This window comes from Amia ocellicauda, chromosome 13 (assembly GCF_036373705.1).
Source record: "Amia ocellicauda isolate fAmiCal2 chromosome 13, fAmiCal2.hap1, whole genome shotgun sequence".
NCBI classification, from domain to species: Eukaryota; Metazoa; Chordata; class Actinopteri; order Amiiformes; family Amiidae; genus Amia; species Amia ocellicauda.
The window spans coordinates 29,058,701-29,083,983 of NC_089862.1; the positions used below are offsets into that span (position 1 = coordinate 29,058,701).

The 25,283-nt window shown below is 40.2% G+C and overlaps 2 protein-coding genes across 10 annotated transcripts in view; both read right to left on the reverse strand.

Annotated features, from left to right (window-relative positions):
• The window catches only part of limch1a (LIM and calponin homology domains 1a), a 137,835-nt gene extending 131,199 nt beyond the window's left edge, over positions 1–6,636 (reverse strand). For 5 of the 9 annotated variants that reach the window (XM_066720482.1, XM_066720483.1, XM_066720487.1 and 2 more), the window contains exon 1: positions 6,312–6,635. In XM_066720482.1, the coding sequence (XP_066576579.1) occupies positions 6,312–6,401 (90 nt within the window). In that variant the 5' untranslated portion in view covers positions 6,402–6,635. Of the gene's footprint in view, positions 1–6,311 lie in introns of all 9 variants that reach the window. The other 4 variants (XM_066720486.1, XM_066720485.1, XM_066720484.1 and 1 more) reach the window with 3 other exon arrangements.
• Positions 6,637–15,313: 8,677 nt separating this feature from the next.
• On the reverse strand, positions 15,314–20,508 carry uchl1 (ubiquitin carboxyl-terminal esterase L1 (ubiquitin thiolesterase)). The gene is made up of 9 exons (XM_066720490.1): positions 20,395–20,508; positions 20,282–20,293; positions 19,778–19,906; positions 19,123–19,276; positions 18,940–19,025; positions 16,915–16,962; positions 16,485–16,554; positions 16,278–16,336; positions 15,314–15,844 (listed from the first exon to the last, which is right to left on the reverse strand). Exons 1-9 carry the CDS (start codon positions 20,425–20,427, stop codon positions 15,758–15,760), a joined length of 678 nt encoding a protein of 225 aa, XP_066576587.1. The 5' UTR covers positions 20,428–20,508; the 3' UTR covers positions 15,314–15,757.
• Positions 20,509–25,283: the final 4,775 nt, after the last annotated feature.

The following is a 25,283-nucleotide window of genomic DNA, read 5'->3' on the forward strand; positions in this document are numbered from 1 at the left end:
TCATTTGTGCCAGACACTCAATTTAATCCCAGCAGCCCACACAGGATTATGGCTGGGTCTATGCTGTTTCATGGAAGATAAAAAAAAAACCTCCCTGTGAAGGCATCTAATAACCAGAGTGCTAAGCAGCCCTGTACATATCGTTTCCTCTCCTTTAATCTTGCTTGCAATTTGATTAAAACCCCCTACATAAAACACAAGGCCTTCTTCAGATCAACAGTGCAATCCCTGATCTCTTTCACTGAAGAATATTGGACATTGGACTGCAAATCAACTGACAGTCTCCCTGAGCTGCTTTTAAGTGGGAATGTTTGTGGGTCCTCTAAAAGTTAAATAAAAGTGAAAAATGTTATTATTTAGTTTGAATCATGGGAGTAAACAGTCTCCCTAGAAGTTTTGAACTACACTGACTGTTCTGAAGAATGAGAAAACAATTTGGCTCATATCAGATCAAACACTTTCCAAATGTGAGCAAACATAAAGGTCTAAAATTCAAAGCAAAATGCAGTCAAGACAAATAACATTGAAGAAGGGATAACAGGGTATTTCTGTTTAAAGGAAACATTGTTTGTGTATGCAGAGAAAGAGAGAGAGTGTGCTAGTCCAAACAAAGATTTTATTTTTCCAAACAAAGATTAAACACCCTGCTTGTATATAATTGTATAACTTTTCCCCATCGGGACGTCCAGAAAAGCAGCTTTGTGCTTTGGCAACACTGTGGTGAGACCAAGAACAGGAGGATTGTTTCTGGATTAAGAAGATCATGGCTGAAAGATTAGTGCCTTACTTTCTAGGCATTAAAAGACTGGGAAACCATCTGTGATTTCCATGAACAAAACACTGAAGTAGTACCTTACTAATAAGACAACCAACTCTAACCAACTGGGTCATTCACACACCTGTTTTAAGAAACGGTTAAAACAACAGTATCAGTGCCTGATGTTCCATTTAACAGCTCAAGGTCAGGAAGTCTCAAGCGGCTGTGCGATGTACAGCTTCGAACACTGCAGGGTCTGTATGAAGAAGAGGTGTTAAAAGCATTTCACGGACACTTGAGATGTCATGCTTTTGAGTTGACTATGTAACATCAGTCTCCGTGGAAGTGCACTCTAAAAGTCACACTGCTCAGATTCAAATTCGAAGTCGATAAAGGTCTTGATTTGCTGGTCAAAATATGTTGTTGTGCCAAAGCAGTTAAAGCACATTTGGCTGAACCCTGATAAGACTTTGATGGAAGGAGTGTAATGTATTTAGATTTGGCTTGAAGTGGCAGAAGCAGCCCCTGGAGTGTGTGCTGTGTCTAAGGAAGATGACCAGTAACGAACCTTTGCTTATGGGCTCGGACTTGGATTTGGATATTGATATTGATTTGCTGTGTGTTCGTTTGTCTGTTTTGTGCCGTCACCAGCTTAGCTGCCCAGCTTACTAGAAAGGAAACTGAAGAAGTTAGGTAAGCACACGTAAGAGCTAGGTTTTTTTGAGGGGTGGGGGTTGTTTTCACCCCTGCCATTGCCTTGGCTGGGCATAGGCACTTTTCTGAGAACCTTCCACCACCTGTGAAGGGCTTTGCCCACCACATTGCAAGCTTTGTCAGTGGTGTTGCTCTGGTTTATTCCACTAAACCACAAACAAACATAGATATGGTTCTCTCAGACCTTGGCCTGAGCACCATCACCATGCTTGGCAGGTGTCCCAGGCCAAGTCCTTCAGAGTGAGAACTACTCAGGGCGGGTGAGGGCTGCTGCGCCATGACTTTCAAGTGACAAACTATACAGGCGTGTCCCATGATCACATTAACAGTGGGAAGCCTGCTCAACATAGTGCTGAGGTCGCTGTCCTAATCAGTCTCTAATCTGCCGTTCACAATGCAAAAAAACATGATTCAACTAATTGGGAGAATTCAATCCTACACTCCTGGATTCATAGCACATTAAAAAAATCCCTCCATGTGGGAAATTACGTAAAGTCTAATTTATTTTTATTGTACCGTAAGCATTAATAACAGGGTGACCACGAAAGTCAATACCAGCAAATGGACATTAGCAAAACAAAGCAAGTTGACTGTTCAAACAAATATGCTTGTAAACAGAGTTGCACACCATTCATTAAAGCGATAAAATCTTATCTAAACATTTTACACACTGCAGCGCAGGAATGTGAAATCTAGCCTGGCTTTTCAGATCAGCACTATCTGCAGCACCTGCACGAGTGAAAGAGAGAGAGAGACGGGTCCGGCTCACCTACTGGCCCGTCATAAAGGACTCTTTGTATCCAGGTTAGCTAACAGATGGGTGGCAAGCTTCTATTTTTTCTGTTCACTTCATCCAAATTAGCCTGCTACTTCACACACCCCCCACCTCCCTCAACTCCAATTTTCTGTTTATAATTTCCATCTTTTGGCTTCCTATTAGTCACTTGTTCAGTAGACTAGAGACCAAAAGCATATAAAATAATAATAAAATACAAACTTCCTTTATTTAAAACAATTCAGTTGATGGCTAATAAAGTATTACCTAAACAATCTTATTGGAGTTTACTTCAACTTCAGAACTCTCAAATTAACAGCTCGTTAGTGGGATACAAAATGCACTTTACTCATCAAGAGGCATTTGCACTTTTAACACATGGATATATCATGGTAAAAATAGAATTGGAGAAATGTGGTACTTCTTGTGATTTCCAACACCCATTGGCATAGTGCAAAGCTAGTTTCTATATTTGTTCATCTTGTTTGATGACATCAGTCACAGGATATGCACAACAAAACAATACATTCCACTGTGACTGAATCAACATGTCCCATTTAAATGACTTTAGATAACCAGCTTCTACTTTGTTTCTGCACGGCACTATTCTGTTTCCACCGACTGGAAAGTACTGAAAGCTTCTACACATCAAGGCCCCTATTCTCTCATGTTTTTACATGAAAACATCAAAACAGACTCTAGTGAAAACTAGAGGACAGTGATTTCCATTTGCCTTCCCTGATTCATGATATAAGCCATTGATTATGGGATATACAAGATCATAAGATTGACTTGGCAGTAGGATGAGGAGCCAAGAATTGATCCTGATTCATTCATTCAGTTCCATGTTTGAGCCGTATACAAGAAAAATTATTAATTGATTAATGCGAGGCAACAGCTGTTGGTCGTCTTCACATGAATGGAATCATGCAATAAATTGAAAAATGGATTCTATTAAGAACGACAGTATTTCAGTCAATCATGCTTATCCATCTAGGAAGATGATCCTTATTGGACCGCATTTCATATTACAAGAAAACGACCCCAAGCACACTTGATCAAAATACTTCCACGTTGCACTACTTATTGAGTTGGGATTGAAATTATTGCCAGTCGCCATTTTCATTTAAACTTTGCTCAAGTGTATTTTTTAGCTCAAGAATAACGCGGCACATTAAGCTATACTGCTAATAAATGTAAATTGTAAATACTAGCCTGTATATAGATCAACAATTGTTGTTTGTTTGTTTGTTTTTTTTGCTTTACACAAATATTTTAGTTTGGTATTAAAAAAGTTAACCAGTTTTCATGTAGTCGTATAATCAACTACACTAACTCAACCCTAGTTCTACTACATTTGCACACTGATGGTAAGATTTGAATCACTCCAATTCACATGGCTGTTTTTACAAGTAACAGCTTGTGTTTAGGAACAGAAGAACATTTATTTATATATCAGTCTTTGAGATAAAAATATAGTGGTAGCCAGAGTGGGATTGTGGTCTTTAACTGAACAGTACACAAATAAATATGACAAGTTCAAACTCAGTGATGTGTCGTTTTAATGTGTGAATTTCCCCTGTGGATTATAAGGAAGCAAAAAATACAATGTAAGAGAAGGGGTGGTGGGAATACGCTCTATTAATTTTTCAATTTAATTCTGGATTAGCATTAGTATACGAAAAACAATTGTATAAGCATGAACAGACAAACAATAATAGAGCAAAGTGGGATATTGAAACATATTATGGAAAGCTCATTAGTAATAATGGGATGGGAACTGAAGTCTGATCATGTTGTGAAAACTAAGGGCTGGTTTCACAAACCCAGATTAGCACTAGTTAGCACTTGGACTACTAAATGTTATGTTAGGTAGAGTAATGCAACACTAGTGCTAATCAAAGTCTGTGAAACCTGCCGTAAGAGTCCAAAACATGGAACAAGCTATCCCCCCAAATGAGAACAATCTCCTCTGAAGGTTCCTGGCAATGCTATTGCAAACAGTTTGATTTCCATCTGAGACACGGCTGTCGCTGACCGATTCATTTACACGTTGCCTTACACAGAGAGTTAATGAGACTTAAGACCTGAGATTTGATCCCTGTGCACTTCCTGACTCATTAAAACAAGATGGTCAAATAGGGTCCTGTTGAGATGAGACAGAACAACCTTTTTGGCTAGCAGAAATAAAACAATATTTATTAAAATAATTTAAAATAATAACCCCCTAATTGGGCCTTTATCCCAGTGTAAGATTCAGCTGAACCTTACCACCATATTCAGATATAGTTAAAAGGCAGGAAAATAAACACATAAGCTCTTCCCAATCAATGAGTTTGAGCTCCTCCTGGTGCCTTCCAGCTTTTCTAAATGTATGTATGGGGAAATATCCTATCTTTACTAATGCTTTATGGGAGACCTATATGTGTTGCCAGGCCTCGGACAGTAATTCAGTATACTAGATATCCTAAATTACAGCATCCTCTCCATGTGTTTATGGAATCGCCATGAGCATTGACAACTGATGAAAGGAATTCGCCTGCAAAGGAATATCATGGAGCTTTTCTAAGATGAAACTCATCAACTTTACCTGTCAGCAATCACAAGATGTTCCACCACAAGGCATTTTTGTGTGGGCTTAGCTGGTACAGTCCTGCCCCCGCATCTGACCCAGTGTGGCGTCTCGCTCTAATGTTCACTTAGCTAAAGATGAGTTCCTAGAATAATGGCCTCACCTCTCCTCTTGCTTGACAGGAATCGGCTATAGCAGGATGGTATGCATGGAAGTCTTAAAAAACACACACTCCAGCTATTTACAGATCATGCATCTTTTTAAAGCACAGCAAACTATGTAGTCTACTAAAGCTATGCACATTCATAGCATCAAGTTAGGTGGACTACAGGTCCAACTGCCACTCTTTCCAAATTTGTATTGCAATAGTCACACATCATCCTGCACCCTTATTGCATAACAAGCCAACTAAAAAGAAGCACAAACCCTGCAGGTTATGCCTTTACAGAACACGTCTGGGGGGCTGAAAATAGCGCTGAAACAAATGGGGGCAGCAAACTACATCTCCGCGTTTCAGCACATTATCATCCACCCCATACCTGCTGCAGCACATGCGTGTTATTAAAATGGGTCACCCCACAAAGATCGTTTCATCTGCAAGTTGTGTCCGTTCAATGCGTTTCGCTGTGCTGTTGTGCATTATTGATCAATGGGAGAAAGGCAGGGCGCTCTCACGCGTGGGTGTGTATGGAAAGTCGTTCAGCCTTTCAAAGACGAGCCACGCAAACAGCAGTCAATCAATCAATCAAACAATAACCCCCTGCCCGACAATTGCCTTATTGTTGCCGGTGGATTTAACCTCACTTTAGGTTTAGATTCACTTTAGCAAGGAATCAGTTACCGCTCCTGTACAGCACAATCCCTGAAACGGGTGGGATGAGGCGGGATAAGGGATGAACTTCTTTCATTTGAGTGGGTATGAAGTTTGCAATTCTGAATAGTGGATCAAGAGCAATGCAAACATGCCCCCCTTTTTTGTAGTTTAGGGATTAACTGCGTGCACTTGAGACATACAGGTGTCTGGCTACCCATCATCTGTTGACGAACAAAGATAGAATAGTTAATGACTAATCAATTAGTGCAGGCCCACACGTCAGTATGCAACCTGCCATGCCATGGAAAAGCAGCTCCCCTGAGCCCTGTCCTCTGCTGCGGGAGTCAAGTGCAATCACTGATGCTGGGCAACAAGATTCAACTTCCCTCTCAAACAAAAACGCGTCTGTCGCTACTGTCCCCCAGGTTCAGTATCGGTCCTGTCCGCATGATGCCCCATCGTTTCCGCCGAGCTCGGACGCAACGCAACAGGGCAACTTTGTGTCACTTTTACAACAGGTGACCGTGCATTATGTATCGGTTACTGAGAAACACAGGGCAGCGAGCCTGTGCGTGCAATGCGTGTCAAACAGGACGGGGATCATCGCAGAGCTGCTTATGTCTCGCCAATGGGTACCAGAATAAATAGGGCGCCTGCGACGTTCAAAATTGCTGCTCACCTCGATCCATTTCTGAGCCTCTTGAAAGGCTGGCTCCGCAGAGGAGTCCTGCTGCTGGTTTCTCCCAAGGTCTAACCCGGGACTGGCCATTTGCAAACCGTTGCGAGAGCCCGAAGTGCTGTGTCTGAAATTGAAATCCTTGCGTTAATAAACCCGCAACGCGTTGTGCGTGGAAACTTGCGCTGGATGTGAAGCTCCGCGCCCGCTGTCGGTCCCCTCGGCTGCCGCACAACTGCGCCGCACTCGGCTGCTTGAGCCGCAGCTGCTGGGAGAGAGACGGGCTCTGCGCCGCCACTGCAATGCGAGCTCAACCAATGGCTAAAAATACACAGACAAATGGGGCTTTGCTTCAGCCAATGCAAACGCAGCCACCACCTCCTCCAGCGCCCACAGCCTGACAGGCGGGCGAGGGCCGGAATGATTTGGGCCGATGCAGGTGAATGCAGTATTGCAGTGCACAACCGATGCTGTGTCTGCTATCACTCTCAGTCCTTGGATGTTTTGAGCTGGTACGGTGGGTAGGAAAGTGTCAGTTTGTACCAGCCCAGCTTCGGTTAAAGTTGTTTTTCTTGAAGTTTTTTTTTTTTTAATTATTATTATTATTATTATTATTATTATTTTGAACGCATTTCTAAATTCAGCCACACTGCAGTAAGGCTGTAGGGTAGATAGAATGCTAACTAAAAATATTCGGGGCATCATTTGCCTATTTCACTAGTCATGGGTAAAATTGTTCAGATGATTTGAGACTCTCATTTTTTTATAATGAAATAATAATTTAAAAGTTAAGGTGACATGCAATATGTCACTTCTTTTAACTTGGTGTTTCTCTATACAACTGTCATTCCCAACCTAACTTTTAAATGCTTTACTGAACATAGTTTTTATCTATTTATCTGCACTCAGTAAAAATACATAATACTTGATGGAGTACAGGCCTTGAAGACTGGCATCAAACAACAGTGAAATCCAGTAGCTGAATGTGCTCTACGAATCATCTAAGCCAGGGGTTCCCAAAGTGTGGCCGGGGGCCAAACGCGGCCCTCAAGGGTGTTTGGTGCGGCCCTCCAAAGCCAACCTGCAACCACCCGTTTTCTGAAACTTTAGTATATTTTTACACTTTGTGGCAATTTTCTGTTACAAATTGCAATGTAATTTGTGGGCAAATAATAAAACAATTAAAGTTAAAAACTGTTCCCTAACAGAAATGTATAGGAAATAAAACTGGTGCTTCCTTTTCTAGTGTGGCCCCCCCACCCCATGCAACCTCTGGAAATTGACCCTCCATCACTAGACATTGGGAACCCCTGATTTAAGCCTTGGGATGCAGCCAAAAATATCAGTTCTACCAAATTCGTTTGTGATATACATCCTAATATTCCAAGATTGACATTGATCAAATCAAATTTCTAAAATCTCTTGCAGCTGAATGCCCTTCCTCAGAGACCAGATAATTCCCGAGCAAGTATTTGATAAAAACATTTGCTTTTTGTTGATGTCTTATTTCATAAACATTTTATTTTATCAGAGCAAGTTTTGTATTCATTTATTTTGAATGGTTTGAAGATAACGTTAAGGTTTAGGTGTAAATAAATGTTTTGGCTTCCTCACAAACACTCCATGTGAAATGGTCCAAGACCAATATAGGATGAACTGTATTGGATAAAACTGGATGAAAGTACCACTTTCCAAATGTGACCAGAATGACACAGTGTATGGCATATAATAACCACTGGGACTGAGCAAACTGGAGCTGGTTTGTCATTATGAATAGAACCTGTCTCAATCCTTGAGAGCCAATAAAGCTTCTCTTACTGTATTCCAGGTTTAAAGTTTATGTGAATGAAAAAGAAGCATATTTGGTCTCCTCATCTCCCAGTTTGGTTGTTAGAATGACAATTCTGAAAACCCAATTTGGAACACAATACATCTTGAAAGAAGAGATAGAAAAATAACTAAATGGATTCAAGAACAATTAAAAATATGTGACATTGTTGAAAGTGTTAAAATGGCCATGGGCCAAAAACAAGAAGCAAGAAGAACAGATCAATGTTGAAAAAAGACCTGGAAGACAACCACATAAAAGATGGGAAGATTGAATAATAAACTTTGTGACATGGAAATGGGAAGCGATAGATTGAAGCAAGTGGAAACATTGCGGGGAGGCCTTCATCCAGCAGTGGACCGATATAGGCTGATCGTGATGATGATATATGCAGTGCCTATAGGAAATATTCACCCCCCTTGGACTTTTTCACATTTTGTTCTGTTACAACCTGAAATCTTAATGCATTTAAATTTGATTTATTTTCTTCTGATCTATACAACTTACTTCACACATTTCAGCAGGACAATGACCCCAAGCACACAGCCAAAGCGACACTGGAGTGGCTTAAAAACGAGGATGTGAATGTCCTTGAGTGACCCAGTCAAACCCCAGACTTGAATCCAATTGAGAATCTGTGGGAAGCCTTGAAGATTGCTGTCCACTAACAAACCCCTAACTAACAAACTTGACAGAGCTTGAATAACGGGTGAATATTGCACAATCCAGAGGTGAAAACTTGGTGGAGACTCACTGCTGTAATTTCTGCCAAATGTGGTTTGAGTGAATACTTCCCTAACCAAGACATTTCAGTTTTTTATATTTTTCATTCACTGTTGTTTCACAATAAACAATAAACATGTCTCTTCAAAGAGTTGTGTAGCTTGAGTAAATCAAAGCAAGAGAATCGCATTTAAATGCATTACAATTCCAGGTTGTAACAAAACAAAATAAGAAACATTCCAAGGAGGGTGAATACTTCCTATAGGCACTGTATATACTGTTATATATAACATTTTTCTTCTTCTTCAGTAAGCACCACTGAATATTCAATGTTTCTAATAGCACCACTGGAGTTTTGTACAGGTGATTTCCAACCTATCTTGAGTAGGAAATATCTTATTTCTTAACCCAATAGGAATATTGTGTTAGAGTTCTGTATAACATTCAATGAGAAATAATAATCGAACATAGAAAAATGCTGGGAGTGCTGCTTAATAGGAAAGAAGCACAACAAATCTAGAATGGAATTACTAGGCCTAATGAAATGAATTGTGCCTATTTAAATGGTGAATTAGATTACAATGATGATTATTGTAATTAGTTTAAGACAGTTTGGGATTTTTAATTTAAATTGCATGAATAAAAATGGCCTAAAATTAAATATTTTTGCTAGGATTAAAAGGTAATATAAGCCAGGGACTGCACACATATTTGTATTTGATATTATTCAGTTATTATGTAAATACATATTTTAACAGGGTGCTCCATTAACTCCTTAGTGTTACAGTAAATACACAACACCTTGAAAATACATAAAAGATTCACTGACATATGCAGCTGTTCCTCACTGAAAATAACAAAACAGGTTTTGTTCAATTGAATATTCCAATTTGCATAACCAATGAAAAAATATATAATCCAGTCTAGATTAACAGTCTACATGCAAATTAACAAAACCGTCCGTCAAACCTGAAAATTGTACCTCCAGTACTTGACATGTGCTTCTTTAGCTGGACTAATTTGCATATTTATCAGTCATTCTAAACTTAGTGATATATTATTATTACTATTATTATTTATTTATTGGCAGACGCCCTTATCCATATAGAAAACAAATAAAGGAAATTGACCTGTAAGCAATAAGTTATGTAAAAGTAGTAGTTGTAGTAGCAGCAGCAGCAGTAGTAGCATTTATTATTTTTTCAGGGGGCCATAAACCTTTTTAAAATCCTCATAGAAATATTTTTTGCTGTGATTCTGACCTGCAGTGCCAGAAGAAAATGGAAATTAATTAATTAAAAAAACATTTCCTGTGAACATAGTATGAATTACCTGCCTTGCTGTTGATTTATCCATTCCAATTATGTCACATATGTCTTGCTGGAAACTGCTGGAAGCAAAAAGTGTTAAACAGTTTTGAAAGTGTGTACAATGTAAAGTTACACCTTATAATTCAGTAACTTTAGTTGACTTGAGAAATGCTGTGTTAATTGCTGTACTATTAATTTATTCAGAATCGTGAATCTTGGGATGTCTCTCAGAGTATTCAAGCAAAATATTTACAGATAATGGTGGAGATCAATCTAAAGTTTAGAGATAAAGAGACTGGGGACTTTTTAAAGGGGCTTTGGCATTTTCATAGGGATTAAGATATAATTTCATACCAGTTACCACATAACTGGGCAGACTGGGTATTTTTAATTCATGCGTCTCAGTTGCTGAGTTGTGTATTTTGCAAGTCATCGTATTCTCTCTATTTAAAGTGTTACAGTAATTTAGGAGCCTAAATGGGAAACAGGATTCTGCGCCTCTTGGGTGGTCTCTTGGCCATTAATAAACATGTTGAAATCCAAAAGTAATAAATATCAGAAAGAGAAAGTTGAGTCCACGAGCCCACACGTATTTCTTGTGCACGCAGGCTTAGGAGGCACACAGGTTGTCTGCAGTGAGTCCATGTTTTTGGGTCCATCTGCATAAAACTGGCCTGGGAAGTACGCTGTTAAACCTCAATCAGACAAATCAGAATATCTGTTGAGTTTATATAAACTAGAATGATGAATGGAGTATTATAAAATAAATCTACAGAAATTAAGTCAGTTGGAATGTCTTAAACTTTACCAGGTTGGCAATGAAGCTGGAATAGATGCATCTTTTTTCACTTTGTTCACAGCTGGCAGCAAACAGCAGGCCGTCAGTGTCAGTCTCTTCTTATTATTTTGATGCAGGTAGCAGAGATCAGGTGTTGCACCTTTTCCATATTTTAGATAGAGGCAATGAAATAAAAATGAAAGCAGTCAGACTCAAAGAGGGGAGCTATAGAGACCCAAGCAAAGAACTGCACCTTAGAATGCATTCTCCTCAGCACCACATTACACACAAATACTACTAAAGACTGCAAACCTTTTAAGGCACTGTGAAGTCCTAATGCTTACAGGCTGGTATTTCTGTCTGTGTTTTTATTTGTGTTCCTCTTGTAATGGTACATTAAATCAGGTCCGTTTTGGTTCCTTTTGAATGTAGAATTCTTCACCCCACCAAATACATAAGAGGAGAAAAGATAGGTCCTGCAGGGTCGTCACTGAAACCTATCAAACAACTGAAGGCAAAGTCTCTAATTCGGTTTACTTGTTTGTTAGCCTCTACAAGGAAAAACCTGCCTAACCAAAATACATGGCTTAACACGCGCTATACTACAGTTGACTCAGGCATGATTACTGATGGCATAGTGTTTTAATTCTATTATTAACACAGACAGACATCTTGAGGAGTAATTTGGGCAGCTGCTTAAGACAGGAGACCACAGTACGTCTGAGATTGTCCCTGCAATTTCCTCACAATCAGACAGGTTTTATCAGAAACTGCACACTGGTCTAAGACTGGAGGAGAGAAATGGAGGCGTGTGTACCAGGCAAACCTTTCTATGTTTTTAATTGTATCATTCATGGGTGTCCTTGAATTAAAACATAAATTAAATCTTAAGCAATGTTACTTATGTCTTGTTTTTATCACTGGAGATTTTTGGCATTGGTACAATCATTTCAAACATTTTGCCCTTCACTGCACTGAGAGAGAAAAGCCTTGCAATATCCATATAATTGTGCCAGGAGTGTTAGCTTTAATAACTTAAAAAACAAAAACTAAAAAAAAAAACATTTTTATTCTGTTTTAGAGCAAAATCCCTGTAATGCGGTCTTGGCTAAGTGTCTAAGCCTGATGCAACCTTGAGGGCTACCACAAAGCCCCAACAATGCAGTTAACACAAAACTGAGTCATTCAGGTTTTCTTAAAGGTGTGGTGAATTAGGTAGTCTGAATTTTCTCTACGAAGATCATTCTAAAATAGAGTACATACACTCACCTAAAGGATTATTAGGAACACCATACTAATACTGTGTTTGACCCCCTTTCGCCTTCAGAACTGCCTTAATTCTACGTGGCATTGATTCAAAAAGGTGCTGAAAACATTCTTTAGAAATGTTGGCCCATATTGATAGGATAGCATCTTGCAGTTGATGGAGATTTGTGGGATGCACATCCAAGGCACGAAGCTCCCGTTCCACCACATCCCAAAGATGCTCTATTGGGTTGAGATCTGGTGACTGTGGGGGCCAGTTTAGTACAGTGAACTCATTGTCATGTTCAAGAAACCAATTTGAAATGATTCGACCTTTGTGACTTGGTGCATTATCCTGCTGGAAGTTGCCATCAGAGGATGGGTACATGGTGGTCATAAAGGGATGGACATGGTCAGAAACAATGCTCAGGTAGGCCGTGGCATTTAAACGATGCCCAATTGGCACTAAGGGGCCTAAAGTGTGCCAAGAAAACATCCCCCACACCATTACACCACCACCAGCAGCCTGCACAGTGGTAACAAGGCATGATGGATCCATGTTCTCATTCTGTTTACGCCAAATTCTGACTCTACCATCTGAATGTCTCAACAGAAATCGAGACTCATCAGACCAGGCAACATTTTTCCAGTCTTCAACTGTCCAATTTTGGTGAGCTTGTGCAAATTGTAGCCTCTTTTTCCTATTTGTAGTGGAGATGAGTGGTACCCGGTGGGGTCTTCTGCTGTTGTAGCCCATCCGCCTCAAGGTTGTACGTGTTGTGGCTTCACAAATGCTTTGCTGCATAGCTCGGTTGTAACGAGTGGTTATTTCAGTCAAAGTTGCTCTTCTATCAGCTTGAATCAGTCGGCCCATTCTCCTCTGACCTCTAGCATCAACAAGGCATTTTTGCCCACAGGACTGCCGCATACTGGATGTTTTTCCCTTTTCACACCATTCTTTGTAAACCCTAGAAATGGTTGTGCGTGAAAATCCCAGTAACTGAGCAGATTGTGAAATACTCAGACCGGCCCGTCTGGCACCAACAACCATGCCACGCTCAAAATTGCTTAAATCACCTTTCTTTCCCATTCAGACATTCAGTTTGGAGTTCAGGAGATTGTCTTGACCAGGACCACACCCCTAAATGCATTGAAGCAACTGCCATGTGATTGGTTGGTTAGATAATTGCATTAATGAGAAATTGAACAGGTGTTCCTAATAATCCTTTAGGTGAGTGTATATTTATACATTATTTAATCAAATGTAATCTACAATCCTTGTTATCAATAATGAAAGTATTTCAAAGGTTTGTAGACTTGTCTGTAAATGTGTTTATGCTATCTTCAAAGTTTCATTTTCATATACAACCATTGCTAGTGTTTTCTGTCTTAATATAACTTATCATCAGTGGTTCTGGGCTAAATATACATTTCTTATCCTGTAATTATAAAGCCCAATTTTGGAGTTTCTAAGTAGACATTTGCATAGCTGCAGTTTCACATCCAGTCAACACTGTGAGTGTAAATTTGAATTCAAATGTAAACTCACAGACTGTCAAATTAAATAAAAAGTGTATCACTGTGAATGTATTATTAATCTTACAAATCACTTCAAAGTCTAAAATTCATAAATTAATGTCAGTTCAATTATATTACCAGTAACTAAACAAGTTAGTAACTTTACTTTTATCTTCACAAGTAAATCTTCAGATTTTAAACCCCAAAACAAGTCATGTATTGATCTTCAAGGAGATCACAGATTTATTTTATACATTACAATATTTAAATAGGATTTGAAATTGTATTTACTACCAATTTAAGGTAACCAAATAAAACATTAAAAAGCTTTAATAGTAATAAACATCTCTGAATGTTGTAGTTTCAGCTCTTAATTTGCAATATTGGTAATTAGTTTGCAATTGATATCATTTTAGCCAAAGAGATTAATGTTGAATGCGTGTAGTTCATAAAAACAAATGTAAACTCTGCCCTTTCAGCCCAACACTGATTAGAATTTTTGAAATAACGGTTATAAATACATTGTTCATTTTAAACCATCTAAATATGGGAGAAGCATCTCCTGTTTTACCTAGATTATATAAGCTTAGCATTGTAACATTCCCTGATACTGGGCTGTCCCCAATTGTGTTCATGGCATTTGCTATAGTTTGAAAGCAAGAAATTAAGAGGGTACTTAAAGCTAATTTAAGATTCCTAGGGTGTGTACAACATTGGGCAATAAGAATTATTCTGCCAGAAAGTGTAGATTTTATGGTTTTGGCTTCCACAGTACCATTAATCAAAATGATCCAACTCTGAACCCAAAAGAGCCAACACCATGCATTTCATCGTCAGACTTTGAAACTACAAACCTCTCGGACATTTCTGAAACTGAGGGTTTACATGGGCTATCACACCATCTGCTGGTGACTCTGTATTAAACCTAGGATCTTCAAGATTAAAATCACATTTAGCAAAAATTTGAATGTTCCATTTAGTGAACTGCATAAAAGTAAATTGGAACAGATCTGTGTAACACATGGGGGACAAGTAAGTTGTAGCCATTATGCACACTATTTAGATTAAGTCACACAAATGAAGTTACCACCAGTAGCTGAGTAGATTGAAGATCAAACCATCACTAAATCCTGTCCAGTAAGTATGAAGTTTTATACTACAAAGTCACTCGGGCCTTTTTAGGCCAACTACATTTCCAGCTAACAAATTGAATATGAAATCACTTGACTGGTGTGCAGATTCTGGGTACTGAAGTTATGCCTCAAGAGAACTAGGTATGACTTAATATTCCAATGTAAATGTTTATATGCAGTCTATAGACCTACATTTTAACTAAGCAGAGGCAAGAGAAAGTTGATTGCATGCATCTCAACTTTTAAATCTATAATTGGTTATTCAAGTTAATAAAAAACCTGCACTTAAATTGTGTAATACAGTGTAGACCAAATAAAGTTAGGAAGAGGGTCCTGTAAATCCAATAAGACATGCAAGTAGAAAAAGCTTGAGCAAGTACAAATTAAAAAAAACTCACATGAAACAGGGTGCTCAATCCTTCCACATTTTGTAGTCAATGCTTTAACCTTAAATAAATGGGACTCAAACGATCAGCCAAACATTTTATTGGTTTTCCTCAACAGTTTAGCACGAAACAAAGAACAAAGTCACAAGGCAAAATAAGCCTGGACTGGCAGTGCACAACAGAACAGGTCACAAAGTGCGAAGGCCTTAAATCAGGCAAAGGAACATTATAACCGAGCCTCCGAGTCGGAGCCTTTTCCACCCAGATTCTGAACCACTTCAAAAGCTGCCAACAAAGGCACTTATTTTGTTTAAAGGCCTTTGTCAGTCTTCAACAAATATCCAAATCGAAGGAAAAGGAAGTGGAGGCGAGGGAGAGACGTTACATTTTAGAAGTAGTCGCAAGATCAACAAAACCTCCAAGCTTTTCAGGAGACACCATTACACAAAGCTTCTGCAAGCTTGGCTCTATGTGCTGTATGCATGTGCTACTGTTTTGGCGAAAAATCAGATCCTCCATTTGCTGGGTTTATGAGGCTTTACACAGGGCCACCGCCGAGAAGCGCACTTCCCCTTTCTCACGCTCGATGAACTGTCGGCAGATTTTTGCAGCATCCTAGAAAGGAGAAATTATATGCATGGATTAAATATTCTTACACCACCCTAATAAAGACCAGTATAAAGTCATACCCTAATGCCAAGCTAGAAGTGTATATACAGTCTGCTGAAAGACTTCCATTTATATGGCTAGATCAACTACATGTCAATACAGCATTATGGACAAATTAAAAATACATAACATGCTAGCCATGTCACTCATGACATTAGCCTAGAAGGGGAGGGGGAATATTGTGACGAGTAAAAGCAAAGCCACAGGATTTAAATCCATACTACATTAGGCCTGCTGCAGAGGTCAAAGTTCAGTCTGGACTGAAGGAACAGCACTATGGTCGACTCCAGACCCTGCTCGAGATATAGTTCAAGAGACATTTATACATCATTCAAGTAAGTGGCCACAGAGGGACTAAACCAAGTACTTTGCAGCATACCATTATAAAGGTATCATCCTTTGTAGCTCCATGAGTCACTGGGAAGTCAATTCTTCCATCTAGTAGATAGAAAGAGAGAGAGAGAGAGAGAGAGAGAGAGGGGGGGGGGGGGGGGAGCAATTTAACAGGCATGCGTATACCAAAAGCTGAAATCCACTTACTTTGCTATATACAAGAACCTGATGACCTTTACATGTCAGTGCTTACCCAGTTCATACAGTTGCCCATCCACATTGGTGAAGGTAATGAAATGGAAATTCACTTTATCTTCTTCAATCTAAATGGGATTTCAGATGACCAGTTAGACAAAGGCAGTAAATCCAACTTATGGCAAACCTACAGCTTCAGCTTTGAGTCTATTGATCCCAGTGAACACAGCGCTTTTAAAGGCCAGGAAGTTTAAGTGTTCACATATCACTTAAGCTATCAGTTACTTGTGCCTTTGCTTATAGTAGTAGTCTTAAATTGAAAGACTCGGAAGCCATTTTGAAGTATGAAAGGCCACATACAGCATTTCATATAGAGAAATGAAAGGTTGGTTGTATACTTTGCATTGTGGTTCTACATTCTACACAGAGAAAGCTGCGATGGGGGAAATCATAGCACAGAAACCACAAGAGCCATAAATCAACCATACCCTGCACTGTCCCTCTGCTGCTACCTCATCATGGGCACAGTGGATTTCCTATTGTGGAGAGAAGGCAAACATTAAAGTTATAGGACAGTACGCAAGGAAGAAATTGGTTAATGCAAGATTTTAATCTTTGGTCCTATAATCAAAGTGGTCAAAGAGAAGTTAATCTTAAATTGTGGTTATAACTTTACAAAAAGCCAAAGCCACTGAACACTTTCATATCTAGTGATATCTTGGGTGCTGAAAAGATTACACTGCCCAAGAGCAGTCCAGGCCATGCAGGCTTGCCCATGCCCACTTCAGGTACAAATAAGCATAGAAACTAAATTCAGAACGTCAAGTACCTAATCTGTGCTGGATGACTGGATCAGCTCAAGAGACCAAATCTTCTGCAGATCAGAATTTAAACCCTGGCATTCCAACATGAACAGGATGCTCATACTATACTGCAAGGACTATGCAGACCACCTCAGTTGAGGGGTTTGTAACAGACCCCACCACTCATAAACCAAGGTCTGGAGACTAAAGTGCATTTAGTACCATGTATGAATATTTTGCCATTTGATCCATGTGATCAGATTGTACGTTCAGATCGGATTTAAAGCACACAGCGATTGGTCGCTCCATTAATCTTTCTACAGGTTACAGTTTTGTGCACTGGAGGACAATGTCCACAGCTCAGCAGTGGAGTCATGCAGAGGAGGTGAACTGAATGAGGATTTGGGGAGAACCTACAGTCCAGGCGAAACTGGAGGGATTCTACAGGAACCGTAGCATTTTGGAAAAACTAGAGGGATATGGCAGACTGAAGCCAGGTCCTGTTGTGGACCCAATGTCAGAGGAACATTTTAAGTCAACTAAAATTCAAAAGAGGCAAAATATACCAAAAAGCTCAGTGGAGGTGTCCAAATCTTGCCCTTTTTGCAACAAACCCAGTTGTCATCCAGTACAACTACTGGACAGCTCATGGAGAGCTGTAGTGACTGGGGCAGGGATGACTGATGGCGATATGGGCAACTTATTTTCATAATTTATATGAATAGCCTAATGCACTAGATTAACATGGCTTGAAAGCATGTCAGCATTAGCACTATTGAGTAGTGGTTAGGGCTCTGGACTCATGGCTGGAAGGTTGGGGGTTCAAATCCTGGGTGGGGCAGTGCTGTTGTACCCTTGAGCAAGGTGCTTCACTTAGATTGCCCCAGCTGTATAAATGGGTTCAAATGCAAGTCGCCCTGGATAAGAGGGTCTGCTAAATGACAAAAATGATAATGTTGGAGTTTGACTTACTGGATATTACATTAGCCTAGAACAATGATGTAATGATGAAACAGATTTAGGTCACATAAAATAGGACTCAACAATTCTAAAAATATATAAAAGGAATATATAAAGTGTAAACTTGGCCAAAGAATACCGTCTGCTTCAATTTAAGCACTCACTCAGGATAAACCACTAGGTTATGGCACCATCTAGTGGTGAACTAGATGCTTTACATTAAGGATTTTGAAGAAACAAAAGGACATTTCTAAAACTGGAGTCTTGAATCCTGCTCCTGGAGAGCCTGATGAAGCAGACCTAGGTCTGCCATTTATAGAAATTAGATTAAATGATTTGGAACAAGGATCAGCTGGAATAAATCCTCAATCCAATGCATCTGCATCCTTGATAATGTATAGGCTCAAAAGCAGGAAGCTCTAGCTGTGAATCAGCCTGTATATTGATTGGAGGAGTGTTCAATGAATCTTCCAACAATCCTCCCTTTAAAACTGGGAAAGGAGCCAGCAGTTCTTAACTGCAGAATCTCTGATGCTGTAAAGTGTTAAATCAGAAGACCAAGTGTTTTAAGGTCCCCTTAAGTTTATACACTATCACAATCTATGCAACGGTTCCAAGAAGCAATGACAGGGGGTGGGCTGCTATACTGCTACCCACCAGGTTAAAACTAGAAGGTAAAAGTGGAAATGCAGGACCAATATAACACTTTGGAGGGGAAGAGTAACTCCACAATTTACAGGATCCAAATACCTTGTTCTGCTCAAGTTGCTTAGCTCGGTCTTCTGCAGACATGCTACTGGTATCAGCCAGAAACTTCTCCAGTACCGAGTCTTTTTCTGTACATGAGAGAAGAAGTTATTTCACAGCATGTGGGGTAAGAAGGGAAAAGCATTTATAAAAAAAAAAAAAAAAAAAAACACTACAGTCAATTACCAAACTGCAGTTTGTCCTTGTTGTTAGCAGCTGCGTGGAGGAGCCCAACAGTGCCACAGGAGTTGACAATGGTCTGCTTCAGGAAGTAGAGATTGGGATTGTCCTTTTGCTTTCCAGACAGATCTGCAACCTGCTTTTTTCTGAAGGCCTCGTGCTGTCAGGAAGGCATTGCCAATGCATTAGTGATTTTGGAAAGACATCCCCTGCCCATGAGACCTGAAATGCGATTTTACATCGGCAAGTCACACAGCACGATTGTTAGAATAAATCATGAAGTCTGTAAAGAGAAAAGGCACCCTGCACAATTGAGAGGGGAAACAGTCAGTGATTGATAGAGCCAGGACCCAATGAGGCCTGCAAGATAACCATTGCACTTCTAAAGATGCTCCAAGATCGGTATTACAGCAGCCAAGTCCAATCAGCAAGCAACTGCTGATGGCATAAACAGGAATGCCAGTCTGATGGGCAGCCTGGTGAATGAAGTCAAAATGGACACCACCTTTACAGGGGTGAACTAGTGATCAGCTATAGATCACTGCATGTTAAAATGTATTCAGCACATTGTTTAAATTAAGCAGGGAGGCCTAATCTGCGATGCACACGCACTGGAGACGAAGGGCAGGAGCAGCTCTCGGCGGGGCGGACAGCGCCCTACCTGCGGGGTGAGCGGGAGCAGCAGCAGCAGCGCGCAGGACGGGCTGGGCACGGCGGACAGCGCGTCCTCCTCGAAGCCCAGGACATCCACGAAGTGCCAGCTGCCAGCGACACCCAGCTTGGACAGCACCTGGGGGCAGGAGGAGGTTAGGGCCAGAAACCGTCAATCAGAGCCCTCATCTGTAACGCATCCCCCCCGCCCTAACAACCGCACTGCCCTGGTTTAACACACTGCCCACTTAAGCCTCCATCCATGCGGCACCGAGAAGTGCTTAAAGGTGCAGATCTTAACTGCGCCATGCCTGCACGCCGCGCAACAGCTGTCTGCACCTCAATTCGTTCATGCATGGAGAACCGGGCAGACAACGCCCTTCAAACAAAAGCTAAACAGGTTAACAAGAAAACCAACGCAAATGAAAAACGCATCCAACACATCTTAATCTGCAGCTGACGTCATCGAACGGGCGATTTCAGGTGCACAAGTGACTCAGCAGCTACCACGTACTTTGTTCAGCATCTGTGGGAGACAATTGGGAGACAAAAATCAGTGCTCTCGACAGCCGAGAGAGTCACAGAAGCACACCAGGGCCTGCACACTGTCCGAGCGAAATAACGCACCTCGGGGTTTATTTCCATAGGTTTCCACTCCATCTTGATCGGTTATGTTTGCGCGTCACAGCGGCAGCACCAGACAGACACTCTCCTCCGCAGCGGCTCGATAAACTGGCGCTGACAGCCGCCCCGGCTGCTCTTATACAAGCGGGCGTGTGCCATTTTCACAGCACGGGGGGGGGGGGAGAATCAAAATCGTAATAATTAAGAGTTATTAATGTACGACAGCATTGATACCACAATCGATTAACGCGGGTGTGGGTAAATGAAAAACTATGCCGAACCTCTTTAGTCGTTTAGTCGTCTCAGAAAAATAATAAGTCTTGTGCACTATGGTACAGCCCAGTCCAGGTCGCCTGATTCGTCTGGAAGTTGCTAGCAAAGAGCCAGCTGTGCAACAGTAATGCAAAATGAAAGCTTTCGCAGGGAGAGACATCTAAAAGCAATTATTATATAATGAGTGGCATGAATGGCGCCTTATTAAATAAGCCTGAAAGCCGTTGTTAATGATACGTTGTGCAAGCTTTTCTCGGCTGCAGGTTACTTATTGTGTCATATGATCTAACACTGCTTGTGCTTGTATTAAGGGATTTTTAAATAAATAAAAAAATCTGAAAATAACGGACGTGCCAAGATGCAGAAAATGTGTATCCTATGTATTATTTAATCGGACTGGACCATTTATAATGCATATGGTTTCCCCCTTGTATTTACAAAGTGCCCCTACAGATGTCTCAGTCATTGTAAAAATAACAAATGCTGACTAGAATTGAAGTATTTTTTCTGCAAGTGAGAGAGTACTGTTAGCATGATATATTACTGGATATGTATTATTTTTATGGTGCATGCAGCTTCATATCAATAATATTAAGTAGTGCAGTAGAAATTAGGTCAGGAAGTAGTATGCATCAGCAATACTAGTCTGTAAAGGTAAGTAGGTTAGTAGATGCATGTATGTTTATGTGATGATAGTATATTACTACTAGTAGTATTGGTCATACATTGGAATAAGCCCTTAGAGCAATTTAGCTTTTTTTACATCATTCATAACCCCTTTATAATAGGTGAATACCAGAACAGTAAGGAAAAGACAAAGTGTGGTGGAAGGCAGTTTAAGAGTGTCATAAGGGGACAAGAAATGCCATAATAAATACATATTATATATGAGAATACAATGTATAATATATATATATATATAAAACTTTATTATTATATATTCATTTATAATATGTATACATTTATAACATATAATATATACATATAGTTACATAAGGGGTTATGTAAGTACAATAGCTGTATATTAATTGTGTAATCGTTGTAAAGACGTCAATCTAAACGAGTCTCCTGTCTGGATCGTAAATGCAGCACTAGCGAACGGCGCATGCGTGCGATTGGCTGCTCTGAGGCCTTAAGTTAAAAGGTGTGGCGCAGAGTTGTGCAAGGTGTGGGAGGAAAAATAAATAAATAAATTCAAAATCAACCCCAACCAAACTGTCAATTTCTCATCATTGCAGAAAGCTACAATATATGTGTGTGTACATGTCTGTAAATAAGTTTATAAGTATGAAACTATAAGTGGGCCTATAGTAAACTTGCTACATAAATACAATTGTACCAGTATTCGAATTGAGGGTTGGCTGCGGTGGTCCCCCAGAAGAGTTAAGGGATCCCCCATAAGAGAGAGATTTTTTTTAAACTTTGGGGGGTCTCTTGATATTTCATTCAACCAAACCGCACCCTCGCACCTTGGGGAGCCCCAAAACCTCTGACACAGTTCGGACACTGGATTGTACTGTAGATCTAGATTGTGAATGTGTGTCCATGCAGCAGATAGAGTGCAAGTGCTCCTTCACTGCAGGTTTTACTTTAATTTAAGCAAGTTCTGTATAATGCACTACAAAACTATAGGCCTAATTTACACATGAAAATGTAATGCGGTGTTCCAAAATGCATGCATTGTTAAAAAATATATGGCACAAGCTCGTGAGAAAGCAGGGACCCAGAGTTTTCAGTTGCCATATGGTATAGGTCTATAACCCCTTCTTCTCTCCCTTTCTCTATATCACAATCCCATAAATCATATCCCTGTTATATCATTAGTGTAGCACTGCCAATTTAGGATTGAACCCATAATCTCCTTACTGATCAGGAGTCCAGAGCCCTAATCATTACTCCACACTGCCCCCCTGTGCCTGTGCTGTTCTCATTATTCTGGGTGCCTGTAGTTTTTAATGAGGTGTCATAAAATATTATACTATTGTAAATTAATACATTTTTATTATATTTAATGTATTTTCAATATATTTTTACCACTTTTTCCACTGCTTTACCCTCTTAATCTTAAGGTTGTTTTTGTATGTGATGCTGGGCTGTTTCATTAGGAAAAAGGCCCTTTCTACATTTTGAACAGCAATGCAGATACGTCAGAACTGACCAAAAGTGCAGTCCTATATCATAGAAGCCTTTCATCTACTTTATCTGCAGTCTCTAGCTTGACTCTAAACTAGTAATATTCAGTATTACACTATTTCATCACAGAATCTGCAAGAACAGAATGCAACAGGCAATGAAGACACAGCAGAGCATGTGACCACATTTCTGGAAGGTTTTCTAGCAGGTACTGCAGTGGCGGTGGAAGGAGCAGAGTTTAGTTCAGGTGCAGCTGTGAGCTGCACTCATTGATTTCTGTAGGTCGGCTGTGAGTCAGCTGCCTGTAGAAAGAAGCCATCCTATGAAGCTAATCCTGAGAGAGAGAGAGAGAGAGAGAGAGAGAGAGAGAGAGAGAGAGAGAGAGAGAGAGATAGTGTTACATGTCATAAATCAATAAAGACAAGTAACCAACCTGGGCTCTAAGCTGACCTGTACCAGTTTATTACCATGAGAGATAAAAACCTTTACACATTTAAGCCACACACTGTAATTTACTACATAAAAGTGTGACTACATTTACATTTATAAGGTATATGTTCTGACAGCAAATCTTTAAAATAGAGTGATCAATATTTACTAATCTCAGAAACACACTGACTAGGTTTGAGGTTTCAGTACCATGTGTGAAGCCCATTCCTGGCAGTAAAGGCCATGTAGAATGACCTCAATGGTCAACTGAGCATTTTAATAAATAATGAATGCCTGGGGTATCCTGTTCCATTAAGTGGTGAGGTAAGCATCCCATTGATGCCACAAAGGGTGCAGATCATGGCAGTATAAATCACTCTACAAAATATTACTTCCTCAAGCCTATCTATGATGTTAATGGAGCAAAATAGGGGAGACAGTTACTTGCATGGCTTGGAACAGTGGTGTGGTGACCGAATCATGTTTTTCTCATCTCTGCTGTTCAGGGCACAATATATTCTCTCTAGGAAATCCACAGCAAACAAAAACACAACAACACATACAGCAAGTCAATTACACAGAAACTGCCAGTGGTGTGGTAAAATAACAAGTGGATATATTATATAGGCTAATGATGAGGTGCAGCTTTGTGTGACACTTTTGTCAAATTTGACACTTTTGTGGGCAGGTTATTGTGTGGGGACATCATTGTGTGGGAAGCTCAAATAAGCGGGTATCCACTGTATGCCTTCCACTATATCCCCAGGAATTCTGATAGTCATATGATTGAATACCACATTAAAGTGCAGCAAATGCACTATGATTCTGTGATGGATCCATTCAAAATACCAAATGAACACAAATATCATGCATAGGTATAGAGATAAGAAGTAATCTTTATCATTTTCATTACAAGATTCATTTCAAAGGGAAAAACACCTTTTTCAAGGAAACAGTTTATGAGGATATTGAAGACAGCTGTGACTAAACAGACATCAGAGCACAGATAAAGGAGGAATGGCTATATTATAATTTCCTTACCAATAATCCCTGTAGCATACCATATAATCTGCTTTCACACTAGACAGTTCAACCTGCTGTGACCCTGGGTCACAAATGAAGTGCTTTCACATTGTCATTTTCAACCCGACACCAAATTTTGAAGCTGGGGTGAACTCCCCTGCTAGAGACCAGGGTTAAGATTTCCAACGTGGGACAAAGCACTCACCTCGGGTTGAAAAACATTTGTGTGAATCATAGCCCGTGTATTGTAATGTAAGGCCAATGAAAATGCAAGCAGGGCTGAATTCAGGGGTGAGTCACCCCGGTGCCACTCCAGGTCCACTCAACCCGGGATTAGATATTGTAGTGTGAAAACAGCCTGGAAAGTATATTTGTTTGGGTAGAAAATGATAAAATCAATACAAAGTGAATACAGATAACCATTAGCAGGCAATTTATTTATGTATTTTGATATAGTAATATCATAATGATGTGTTCAAGGAAAGAATGGTCCAAGCAGAAACTTGATACTGTCACAGATACACATGTAGGTATCTCCTCCGCCTCATCCCGAAAGACATAGAGCTGATTTATAGAAACAGGCCGCCCAGGAGGGAGTTGCAGTAGTCCAGGTGGGAGAGGACCAGGGTCTGGACGAGCAGCTGAGTCGAGTAGTTGGTGAGGAAGGGTCAGATTTGGCGTATGTTGCTCAGGAAGAATCTGCAGGTGCGTGTCAGTGTGGTGATGTGCTGGGTGTAGGAGAGCGCAGGATCGAGGGTGACTCCTAGGCTCTTAGTGGAAGAAGAGAGAGAGAGTCTTGTAGATTCCAAGGGAATTGAGATGGAGAGATCAGCAGAAGGTGAGGAGGAGGAGGGGGGAAAGAGGATATCAGATTTTGAGAGGTTGAGCTTGAGGTGGTGTGAGTGCATCCAGGCGGAGATGGCTGACAAATAGGAAGAGATGCGAGAGGGGATGAGAGGGTCAGAAGAGGGAAAAGACAGGAAGATCTGGGCATCATCTGTGTAGAAATGGTAGAAGAAACCATGGGATGCGAT